Consider the following 13,254-nt stretch of genomic DNA (forward strand, 5'->3'; position numbering starts at 1 on the left):
TACATGCACTGGATCCAACAATTCCCATAATTCAATTCGTTAGCATTTCTTTATTAGACCATCCCAACCTTATAAAAGTCCACTTCGTTAAAACTCTACACCCATGCTTTTTAACTAATGTGTCAATGTTGAAATAACTCTGGTGGTATAACTAGTTTTTTGTTGGCAGCTTTTACAAAGCTCCTTTTCAGAGCTGTTTTAATTGGCTACAGATGAAATGTAAACTGGTCGGTAAAATCAGAGAAGTGCCACTATTAAAATATATATCCAAACAAAACATTTAAATTATAGTCATAGTATGTAGGAAACTGTTAATTCTGAATGCAATGTTCATGTTTTTTATCAATGTATTAATGTGTGTTGACATACTGTTAAAGTAGCCAAAGCTATTTTTTTTTTTTTAAAGCCAGCTTTTGAGTTTTTAAGGGTTGTTTAGTGAGCACATGCTCTGTGGATGAATACAATATGCAATACTGTTGGACTAATCAATAAAATAGCTTGAAGATACATAAGCAGGGAGGGAGATAGAGAGCAGAACAAGAGTACTTCACCGCCTCTCTGAGTTCCAATTTGTCCTAGTGAAGAAAAAGGGAGTTTCAGTTCAGGATATACGAGCAGGCCGGTCTGGAGCAGGGGCAGGGCAGCGCTCGCTTTCAGCCCACAGATGGAGCTTGAAGGTCTGGGCCAGCAGAGATTAATCTTCTCCCTGTCCCCTTGAAGTCCTAGAGCAGGCTTTCTCCCCACAAGCGCAGCCACACAGGCTCAAAGGCCAACTGAAGAATGACTGTAGAAAATGTCATGGCAGGCACCATTGTATGGGTGCATGTTTGAGGAAAGTAAAAGAAGAAAAAACTTACAACACGAGCACTGCATATGTATAGCATTTTTTTTCCCCCCAATATCTCTTTCTCCCTCTCTTTTATCTATTTTGCTTGATTGACCGAGTGCCGAGACAAAAACTGTCACAGAAGCTTACATACAGCGTCTGTACTTTCGCCAACTGTATAAGCTCCTAAATCCCTTATGTCAAAGAGCTTTTCACGCAACTTTTTTTCATTTTTTTTGTATTGTAATGCAACTTTGTCATCCCTCTGATTCCTCCCATCTGAAGGTAAAGGGTATATTGTATCAGAACCCTTCACATACATGTGAAACACACTGACTGTGGGAACAGCTTACAGATGACACAATGACAAATATACTGTCAACAGGATAGGATTCTGGGGGTAAACCAGCTGTAAGGGAACTATTTTTACCGCATTGGTCCAGTTCTTACGGACTTCTGAGGTCAGGAGCTATTTCAGGGTCCTTCTTGCCAGTGACATCTTTATTTTATACGTGTGCATTTTTTATGCTGCTGTTCTCCCTCTTCTATTTGCATTTCATGGACGGATGTTTTCCTTTTTCTCTCTCTCTTTCTCAGGTACCTTGTGCTAGAACATGTGTCCGGTGGTGAGCTGTTTGACTATTTGGTGAAGAAAGGCAGGTTAACACCTAAAGAGGCCAGGAAATTCTTCAGACAAATCATGTCTGCCCTGGATTTTTGCCACAGTCATTCCATATGGTAAGTGAAATGCCAAAATACTCGTTGACTAGCTGCTAGTAACGTGTATGTTGGGAATTGTTGGACTAAGTTAATGTGTATATGAAATATCAAAGTCGGATACATTAATTTCCACTCTTTAAATCACAATAAAGTTGACTTCAGTACACAGAAATTCTGGGACACAGTCGTGCACTAAGACAAGTTTACCATGCCGTTTAAGACATGTTTCACATGAATATCGGCGGGACTTGGGTTTAAACCTTAAGAATCACATTCACTTTCTGAATAAAGCCATCATATACATTTAAAAAGACCAATAAACAATTACCCAGGAGGTGTAACAACGTCAATTTGGTTGTCATACAACATTGAACAAATAATGAGTTCCCAAATAATGAATTATAAAAAGACACAGATTCTTCCTGAAGTGAATCTACAATCTAAATGTCAATCAGTTTATTCATGGATTTGGGGCGCAGTTAAGTTTTCAAGCCAATGATTCAATATGGAGATTATGGGACTGAGAAAACTTTCTTTCTGAAAGTTTCTATTTTAACATCCAGTTTAAACAGACTCTTTTGTTAGCACACAGTGCATTTCCTTTGTTGGGCTTTGCTCAGTGTTGAGTCATTGTATTTGTTGAAATTAGCTTTCAGATAGTTACTAGTGTGATGCATTGTATTTAGCTTCAGGGGGTAATTTAACTGTTTACCAGCTCATCAACTAGAGGCGATCATATATACTTCAGAGTGTGTGTGTGTGTGTGTGTGTGTGTGTGTGTGTGTGTGTTTCTTGTATCCATTTGTGATCCTAAAGCAGAGAGTGTATGCTTCTGCTCTGCATCCAGAACAAGGACCACAGAACAGAACGCGTTCAAAGGAATCTAGTTTTACCTTTTTTCACAAGTTGAACTCAAGGGAAGACGAGAAAGGAACACAAATAAAATTTCAAACAACTAATAGGTCACAAGAAAAGAAGAAACCATGTACAAGGATGTTTAGGATGGCTGACCATAGGTGCTAGGCAATGGTTGGTCATGGTCGCTAGAAAAAAAGGTTTAATTCCAATCCCTAACGTAAACCAAAGTGGTCTCCTTTTTCTTTTTTTACAAGATTTTCTGGCAGCGATTAGAGACCAGATCAAGGGTACTACTCCAATTGCATTATTTAGAAGAATTTTGAGATCACTAACAATTAAAACTTGGTCGTTATGCGGCACAATACGAGGTTGGTTCTGCTGCTCGCACCACTGTCATATTCACAGACAGGCCTCAGATTGAAAACAGTAAGATATCACCTTAAAATGCAGAGATGGTTTTATGGTGTGGCATGACGATTGGTAGCCTGCCAGTCAATGATGTCAATAAATGTGATTCCATCATAATTCCATTGTGGCTGAAAGCGCTGGAGGGAGAGAGGCTTGTCTACTCGTCTTAGCATAGTTTAGTATACTTGAAAGTTTCCTGGTTAGCTTCCTACTGATGATGACGGGAAGCTAGTAAAAAGGGTTAAATATTCCCTAGAACCTGGTGTAGAGTACTGAATGCCTGGGAGACATATTTGCATAATGTTGCACGGCAATTATAAGGAAATAATTAAACAGATTTGTCATGGAATGATTGGGTACGGTTTCATTTTTGTGATTGGATATGCTTTGTATTTTTGCGGAATAGTTTATAGAAGGGACAATTACATTATGGCTGCTGCTATTTAATAATAAAAACATTGTGGTGGCGACTTTTTCTATATCTGATTATGTTGGGACGATGCACATCAGTTTATTCTGTAAACTATCAAACAGGTAGTTAGTTGATAGAATCCATCTTGAATTCTCAGAGAGAATTCAAAAATAAAATAATAACTTTTGCACCATTGGAAATAGAACAAAATGGTCCCACCTAAGGGAATGGAAGTTAGAGATATTGTATCAGTCTTTGTAAATAACTGACTGTGAGAAGAACAGATTAGGCCAATTAAGAGAACGCATCTGGGACTGAAATGAAGTGCTTGCACATACATAGATTACACATACATAGCTCATTCGTAGTAACATTCACTTGCAGATTTCCCTCCGTTCCTGATTTTTCTTTCTGTCTTAGAAAATGAAATCATGTAAATTGATCATGAGGAGGATTATTTTACCAGCCCTCCTCCCAAACGCAATTACAAGCAAACAAGCAGCCCTTCTCGCCTCCCTTCTATTGGAAGATACCAGCATCCCCTCAACAAAAAGCATTTCTGCAATCATTTCCTCCATTTCTACTCGTCTGCGTAGGGGACCTGCACATGCCATTAGAAGTGATCTTTTTTCCTCTGAGTCACCGTGCACAGGGGGGTAAACGCATGCTCCTTAACCCTCCTTTCCTGCACACCTCCCATTTTCACTTCTTCTTATTGCCTCATGCTTCCGCCCACGTCCTATCCCCAAATATCTTTCTTGAGCCAGATAGATGTAAGCATAGAAGTGAATGAAAGAGCGTAGAGGGCTGTTTATGACTCAGAGTTTCCGCTGCCTGATTCAGATCGCACTCAGATTTTTTTTTTTTCTTCTTCTTTTCATGTGGAGGAAGAGAAAGGGGAAAAAAGTAAGGCACACGGGGATAGCTGACGAGGGAGATGAGGCAAAGATAGCTAAGGAAAAAAAACAGACATAGGGAAAGGCATCGTCAGTAGGAGATAGTTAGAATGAATACTGAGGAAGTGAAGGGAAAATCTTCATTGTATAATAATATAGATCCAGGGTCTAAACTTTCGCTCTTTCCCCTGTAAGATTTGTTCAAAGCTCCGGGTCCCGTGGCCACAGGAAATTCAGGATTCAATGAGTTAAAGTTTAACAATATTTAATGGCAAAGATAATACTCATGTAGCGTTCACGATCGTGGGGCCAGAAAGGAGGAACTCTCCACAGACTGACTGCAGCTCCCAAGGAGCAACAGACCGGGGCTGTCTCGAGTCCTCCAGTCCAGTAGAACCATGTTCCCCAGCACGTTAGTATGGTCATGCAAATGAATTCACACCTAAGGGTTAGTTCTATTGGTCAGTTCAAAGGATGCCGCCGTTCTGTTCGCTAAGCTAATTAGTAAATAGGCGGGGTCAAAGTGCACACATCCGGTCAGGGACCGGAAGTTCCCCGTCAAAATAAAACCTACTATCCTGCCTTCAGAATAAAAGCAACATATCAGGTTTCAATCGGCATCCATTTTAACTATTGTCTAAACAATAAAACATTCTCATGCATCATACAGTTAATCATTACATTTGTCATTAACAAACAGAATAATAAAACAGTGATCCTCTCTTATGTTTCACAATACATTCCTCCAGAATATTCCTCATAATATCCCAAATTAATGATCATAACATTCTTTATGTATTAATTTAAAACATAAACTTTCTTATCTACATGTGCAAGTATATATAAAATCCACTACAACTCAACACCCCCTCACTAAGAAATGTCTTGTGTTTGGATAATATTAATAAAGTCAATTCCAATGTGAGATCTGCAATGACTCAGATACAGAGAGAGCCTAATTGACAGGCCACAACCCACATGATGATAGTTTATTGATCCATGTGAACATTTCTCTTTCAATCCCTCTGCAGGAATGTCAAAGGTCAGGGTCAGACCAGCTCTCCTAAAGCTGCTTTGGAAACAGTTGTTGCTCATACTGAAGCGTTCAAAGGCCACAATAACAACGTGGATGTCCCAAAGATAGAGGATAATAATGCAGATAATTTACTTCATTGTTTACCTCAGAGGGAATCCACCACACCAGCTCCGGCTGCATCTAGTCAGTTTTGACATTCAACAAAATCCACATGTGCTACACAGTAGACACTTTCCAGAGAAGTCCATGTGGTAGTCTGCCCTACAGAGACAGAATGATTGAGAAGAGAAAAGCTTTTCCTCGTGCACTTTACATGACGATTGTGTGCTTTTTACCCAGCGCTTGAACCATATGAACAGATGAGAAGTGAATTGGCATTTGTCGTCATCTACACATTTGATTACCTGTTTACTTCACTTGAACTTACCGTAGAAAGCCCTGTATGCTCTGATTTCCCGTGATAACCCTAATGCACAATGTCTCTATTCTCATGTGAACAATGGAGGTATATTGTTCTGGTTTTTTTCAGTGTTTCTGAAGCCGCAGTGAGACTGTACTCAGAATATGTCACACGAGCTGGGGTTTGACACTAAACACACCCCTGTCCCCGCTGGCCATTTCGTCCAGATGCTCCCATTACACCATTTTGTCATATGGTGTACAAGCAGATATTTTCTTTCACCAATGTTGGTATTGGCATGAGCAAACACACTTACAAACCATCCACACAATAAGAAGCAGGATTTCACCCTGACCACAACTCACGCTGTCCTCTTTCTCGCCCCTTCTCTGTTGGTTTAGTAATGACTTTAGTCTTTCCCCTTGTGACCCAGTTAACAACCCCATGTCTGTGCGTTCAATACAAAGTGAATGTGTGTAGGTAACATATAACGATTATCTGTCACATAAAGTGTCTCCAATCATCCCACCAAGTAAGGCACAGATTGCTAGTGCACCTTGGAAGAGAGCCCTGTCCCTTAAGCCCAAAGCTTTAGTCCCTTTTATCCCTGACACTGATTATTTCCGCCACCTTCGAGTGCACAAACAAACATCTGGTCCAGAAGTCGCATTAAACCCACACAGTGGCATAATCATGCAAATCATCCATATCCACATTTACGCTCTCACTCTGTGTCTCCCACACTCTCCCGCCGCCATTAGCGGCTGCATTTTTCTCTTCCAAGGGCCTGGAGAGCTTCTGTCCACATCCTCACTTGCTCATAGCTCCACAAAGCCTTTTTTCCACCACGTCATATGTAATTGTATATTGGAATAGTGAAAAATATTGGGATTTAGCTGATTTTTCTTTAAATTATTTATATATTATACTTAAAGGAACAGTGTGTAGCATATATGGGGGACACATTGGCATAAGTGGAATAGAATATTAATAACTTTGATTTCTTCTGAGCTGTTTGTATCTACATTGGGGAGCCGGTCTTCTTTACAGGGCTGGCGGCCATGTTTCTACAGTAGCCCTTAACAGACAAACCAAATACTGGCTCTACGAAACGAAGGCTTCTGTTAGTTGCAATCTGGTATTGTATTTTGGTATTTTTTGACTAAACTAGTGAATACAATAATTGAATTTAATCCAGGTATTCTTTGTCACATTGATTCACAAATGGCATGTAAAATCAATATTGGTACATCAGTGGAGACAGTGAAGCAGAATCCAGATCTGCCTCGAACCGTGTGCCACCGTCTCACTTCCTTTCACTCGGTGTGTTGTCTTCAACAGTTTTTTACTCCATTTTCAGTTGGCGCACTAACAAAACCGTAGAAACCTCAGACTCAAAGTTAAACAATGTTTACACTTGGCTGTGGTGAAAAAGGAAATCCAATAAAAACCAAATGCTACAAAGTGCAGACATAGACGATAAATGATGCCGTACATGGAGCATGTGACTTATTTATCACTCAAACTTCTACTCCACCGATGAGACAAGAAAACAGCGACAGGTGTGTGGACTGACGAGGATGCTATAACCTTCCTCAAATTAATACATGAAACAAACGTAGATGCAATATTTCCACTTTGTTTTCCATCGTTTGAGGTTTGACTGACGCTTTTCTAATTATGGCATCTTGTTGTGTGCTTTCCTTCTGCAACGTTGGAATGGAAACTTGCCACTAGCTGTTTACCTCGACGCGCCCAACTCCTCGTATTAGCACAAAGGCGGATGGAAACGCGCACACACACACAACACACTTTCTTTGTTTCTCATCATTTTCTCTTTCTACAGCATGCAGTTCCTGTTGGCCTCTGTGTCATCCACCATTCTCCATCCTCCGTGCGTCCATGCCTCTATCAATAGCAGCTCCATGCCCTTGCGGCTGTTTGTGACTGTTTGTTGACATGTTTAGGAACGTTTCCTCAGATGACAGTCTGACTGTCAGTCTGCCTCTGTGCAGAAAGCCTGTACTTATAGCCTATCATCATTACGGCTGATGGCCGCTAACAACACAGAATGGCCATCTTTTTTTTTTTCTCTCCTTGTCTTTAAAAAAAATAAAAATTCTGATATTTTTCCTCTCCCGCGGAGAGACAGTTGATGCCTTGAGCAAGCGTGGAGGTGTAGCTGGGTGAGAGGAGGAAAGTTGATGATGAGAGGAGATGGAACAAAGAAATGGAAATGGGATGGGTAAAGAGGGTATGGAAAATGGAGCCGGAAGAGGGAGACCAAAAGTAGTAGGTTTGTTTAGGATGTTTGATTTAGGGGTAATGGGCTTGGGGTTGAAAGGGGAAGTGTATAAAGAAAGTACTTTATTATGAGAATAAGGTGACGAAAAGAATCAGTTTTCCTGCACTTAATAATAAATAGTATTGACAGTATTTGGACAGGCACAATGGACTATTTTAAGAGGACTTCCGCACCACCATGCACCATCTATATTGGAGGCCTGATGTTGCTATGGGTTTTTAATATCTATGCCACTCCTTCACTCCAATGCCTTTCTGATGGCTTGTCTGTTTATGCCTTGAAGGTCCACTGCTCTTCCTATTTTCCGCAGTCAAACTCTTCTGGATAAAAAGCAAACGCTGGGTTGCACACCCAGATTTGGCACAACAAAGCAAATAGTTTATTTATAACAAAACTAGCCATCATTTTAATCCCACGTTTTGCTCACTGCATTAGATGCAACAATGCGTTGCTTTCCCGGTGTTGCTCAAAATCCCAGAGGAATAGATAGAAGTGTACCAGATGGCACAAGATTGAATGCTCTTGTAATCAGTCACTGGAGTGCACATCTTGTGTGTAAAAGATAATCTTGTGTGCCTTCCTTTCAATTCTAATCCAGTTTAAATGCAAATTATGTTAGAGGAGACTACTGAAATGTGTAGGGCACTAGTATAAAGAGAAGAGGCATTAAGTACTGTACTGTAGCTCTCCAAGTGAACTTCGAAGGCCTTGATGAGGATGTGAGATCAAATGTGACCAAAGGTAATATGATGGGAGCAATGGCTTCAACTTTGGCACTTAAGGAACAAACATCTGAAATGATGCTTTCATTGACTGATTACAATTCACATTTAAAGTAAATCTCTGTTGATGTTATGGGTCGTTATCAGTTGACATAACACAGTCAGCCACTATTGAGAGCATGGGCAATGTTAGACAGTTGACACTTTTTTAGTGACCACAAATGGCTTTTTAATGTGCGTAATACTGCTGGAAATTAGCATCATCTAGACGGTATATGTTACATATGTTGCTTTTTTGCTATTTAACAATGATTCGCTGAATGGTAGCTAACATGCAAATACTGTGTGGGGCAGTGTGGTGAAGGACATGTGCCGACAATCTGTCCTGTCCTTGTTGTTTTTTAAGTAAATTAAGTTCAAAATGTCCCTTTCTCAAAGATAATAGAGACCTTTAATTTGTGTGTAACTGTCTCTGACCACACTTGAGCACCAGTTTCACCCATTTGAACTAACTTTGAACCCACTTTTTTGTATCTGTATCTTCAATAAATCGTGTTCTAAATGTGGTATTAACTACCACTTTGAGAAAGAAAAATACATCAACTATATTCTAGTAGAAAAATCCTTTGACCAATCTCCTGCTGTAAGCTTTATCTTTCTCATCCTTTTATTGATTTTAATACACAATTAACCCCATTGGCTAATGAACGATTGTGCCTCGCACATCTAAGGCAGCAGTCAGAATGTTGTCCTCTTTTGCTAATGCGATGGAATAATAGCTTAAAGCCTTCTTAGTGAATGTGCTTGGTCTCTTTCTAATTGGGTCAACAGAAGCCTTGGAACGTTTGAGAGAGAAAAAAGGAAGATGGAAAGCGGAGGATGACACAGAGGTGTGCTGGAGGCTAAATAGATGCATGTCAGCTCCCAACGATTGTTAAAAACCCCACTTCAACTAACGATAATGGTACCAGGATAGCTCTAGTACTTCATGGAAAGGCAGAAACAGGTGTGCTATTTTTTAGGCATGATAATGTCAAAAAGATGCATTTGAGCCATTAGTGTTAGTTTCAAGTGTTCTCATTTAGCTAATTATAGCCACGTAACGTGTTATGGCTTAACGAGAGGCAATATTAAACATGGTGAATGTCAAATGTGTCACTGGGAAAAGTATATTTTCCTTGGGCTTGAGAATTTAGTTACAAAACTGCTCATCACCATAAATATGTCGGGGATATTATAGGGATGTGAGCCCCTAGAGGACAGACCCATTACAACCGTCTGTAAAACAGAACATATCAGCATGGTACGTGCAAATGATCACAGGCAATTAAGAGCTTGGTGTTAAATTGCAAAAAATCATGTCTAACAGCCCCACTGGGGTGCACGCCTTGTTCAGGCAGCATGTACATATGCACGTGTGCCCTGTAAATTACACTGAGCGGCCTCGTAAGAGCGCAGTGCACAGTGAATAGTGAGGCGTGCGCCACAGATCCAGGTACAACTATGTCATAGAAACAATGTTATGCTAACGTGATGAATGACAAAAGTCAGCCTTAAATAGTGACCTTCCTTTGCTGTTTTTACTATTCCTGTTCTGTACCTTTGTTTGATATTTGCAGAGTGTAGCACTAACATTTATATTGTTTAATTTCCTGCACAAATCACCTGTGGAAAAAAAACATTAATTCATGACATTTAGAGTAAAAAAAAAAGACTTGCGTGTGGTGCACAGCTTCCAATTTTCTGGAAAGTAAAAAAACTAGACTTCCATTTAAGCTCCATTGCAGCTGTTGAATTTGTTTAATGACGTCTCCTCCTGTATGACATATGAGTGCAACACAGAGCTCTCCCTGCTGCAAGGCCTGCTGTGTGTGCAAGATTACAGTCGCAAAGTGCAGCCTAATGTGTCAGCGAGGCAGTTTAATGTCCTATTATGGAAACCAGGGTCCTGACAACCAATAAAGCATCCAGAGGCAATTTGTCCCCTTGATGCTGTCGGTGGATAAATACGCTGTTACCTTCCTTCTTTTGTGGATCAGTCTTTTGTGGTTCGGCTCTTCGTGTTTCACTTGTGATAGGCCTGTGATTACACAATATTAATGCCATGATTGTGAGTCTTTTGGGTAAAGATTTAGTGTGCATTATTGCATCCTAGGCTGATAGTTTAAGAATACTTAGATATTCATGACTCTGGGACTGAGGTTCTATGAGTATGTTAGGTTATCTGATGGCAATAGCAAACACGGTCCTGTACACTGGACACAATCAGCGCTGCTGCCATTGCTGCTGCTTTTTGTAACTTAAATTATTTAACTTCCTTCTGCCCTCGATGGACTGGCGGCCTGTCCAGGGTGTCCCCTGCCTTCGCCCTATGTCAGCTGGGATAGGCTCCAGCGCCCCCGCGACCCTAATGAGGATAAGCGGTATTGAAAATGGATGGAACTTCCTTCTGGCCCTTGTGTCTACAAAGTTATAATTTGACCTTCTGTCATGTTTAAACTTCAGTTGTCTCAAATGTTTACCAGCTTTATTAAGCATTACTTAATCAGGCATGTTGACGCAGGTACATGTGTGTTCCTTCCTCGTGTGCTTTGACAGGATTCGCTAAATGACTAACTTGCAAGCTGCTGATATCACTGCCAAATGATGGTTGTGTGAATTGATAAAGGTTTTAGCCTGGGGAGAACTTTTTTAGATGCTATCTGTGTTTTATTTCAATTATAGCAGGGATCACAGACACTGCCAGTGTGATAACAAACCAGTTGACAGCTTATCCCTCAGAACAGGAAATGAGTTGTACAGCAGCTGATGTCATCTAAGGTTAAACGTCCATTGTGATGAGGCACTCTTCAAAGGCAGGCGCATCCAGCTATTGTTCCTCTCCTCTTTCTATCATTAGTCTAAAGACGAGATGAAAGTCTAGTTCATGACATGCTGACAGCCCTGGTGCTCTATAACTCTCCCCCTGATTACAAAAAGCAGAGGGGGGTAAGCAAGTATACACATATTTAAGGATGATGTATCAAAGGATGGAAAGATATCAGTGTATGAACACATGCGTTGTGCTTCCTTCAGCCTTGATAGATATATCACAAGAAATGCACAGTGTGATGTAAAACAACCCTCGACCTCGAAGAAATTCCCGATAAAACATTAACACTTCTTTGCTTTTGAACAGTCACTCATCGAAATTGAGATTTTAACCTCCGACACAGCAACAGAGTACGTGATATGGGAAAGATCTTCCTCTCAATAGCCCCTTTTAAAGAAGGGAGACTGTGCGCTGGATATTATCCCCCTCGCTGTGCTTAGCGGTAATGAATGGCAGCTAATGAACATCACCTCTGCGGCCGGCTCCCCTTTGCTCACCCGGTTTGCTGGTGGCTGTCAGGGAGATGAGAGGATGGGGATGAGGGGCAAAGAGGGAGGGAAAAGGAAAAGGACACAGCAGGGGGCTGTCACACCTTGTGCCAGTCCACCGCAGAGGTGGGAGCCCCATAGCCTCAGCATGGACCGATCAAAGAGAGAGGTGTTGCTGAGAGGAGGAGGGCGCTCAGTAACAGGTTAAGATGCTGCGTTGTTCACAGCTGTGTGCCTCGAAGTGGCTCATCAGGTGTTTGACTATGTAGCACTAGTTGATTCAACCTGAAATGAACTATTTCATGTTTCATTAACTGTTTTATGTTTCTGTCTCACTATCTTTCAGCCACAGGGATCTAAAGCCTGAGAACCTGTTGCTAGATGAAAAGAACAACATCAGGATAGCAGACTTCGGCATGGCCTCTCTTCAGGTTGGAGACAGTCTGCTGGAAACCAGCTGCGGGTAAGTCATATAGATGCAATGTGTGACTCCCGTCCTCTGCAATTGAAATGTCGATGATTCTAAAAATGTCCTTAAGGGAGAAATAGGACATAGTTGAAGGGCACGTGGCGTCGCCGGTATGTAACAGAGGGAGATGGAGAAGCAATAGAGAATGATGAGCGGAGCCATCAAACCCTCTGCGAGGTGCCGTGTTCTCAAAGCCTCGGTTATCGTGCCATGTTGATCTCTTGAGGAGAGACTGTTGGTGTCTCTCACAGAGAGTGCTATCTGGCTGTGAGCAGGGCCAAGGCCACGGCCACACATTAGTGCTCTCTCTCCTCATATCTGACGCTGAGTTGTATGTCCTGACCACGCCAGACCCATCGATCTGCAATCCTTGAGACTGCAATGAATTCCCTTGCAGGATAAGTCACTTTCAAACCCTTTTGAATATTGTCATCTATTTCAGAGGTTTTTTTTAACCCTGAAGCGTAGTGAACAGTGCACAGTTGCATTTGTCAATAAAACAAACAACTCAGCTGATGATAGTTTACTTGTGGGTACTTGGTTCATAAACTCAGTGACAGCATAGATTAACAGGAAGATTTCACTGCTGCACAAAACATGTTTAATTTTCTCACTCACCTGGAATTCCCATTAGAAATGAGATGTCAACACATAAGCACAGCGAATTCTTATTCTTATTCATCATACGCCTGAAGGTATAGTTTACAACTTAAAAAACATAGAGAATGGAGGAGATTTTGTGATTTATATAGAACCCTGGTGATTATGCTTCACTAGAAGCCACACAAGAAAAACATATTGATGAGAGTCATTTGTAGATTGAGTGAGAACAACGTGTGACG

General features: G+C 41.0%; 1 protein-coding gene across 4 annotated transcripts in view; it reads left to right on the top strand.

Annotated features, from left to right (window-relative positions):
* brsk2a (BR serine/threonine kinase 2a) overlaps positions 1–13,254 on the top strand; it is a 145,096-nt gene that overhangs the window by 102,014 nt on the left and 29,828 nt on the right. For all 4 annotated transcript variants that reach the window (XM_034535772.1, XM_034535771.1, XM_034535774.1 and 1 more), the window contains exons 4-5: positions 1,424–1,564; positions 12,290–12,406. In XM_034535772.1, coding sequence (XP_034391663.1) covers positions 1,424–1,564; positions 12,290–12,406 — 258 coding nt within the window. The remainder of the gene's footprint in view (positions 1–1,423; positions 1,565–12,289; positions 12,407–13,254) is intronic.

This window comes from Cyclopterus lumpus, chromosome 6, assembly GCF_009769545.1.
Source record: "Cyclopterus lumpus isolate fCycLum1 chromosome 6, fCycLum1.pri, whole genome shotgun sequence".
NCBI classification, from domain to species: Eukaryota; Metazoa; Chordata; class Actinopteri; order Perciformes; family Cyclopteridae; genus Cyclopterus; species Cyclopterus lumpus.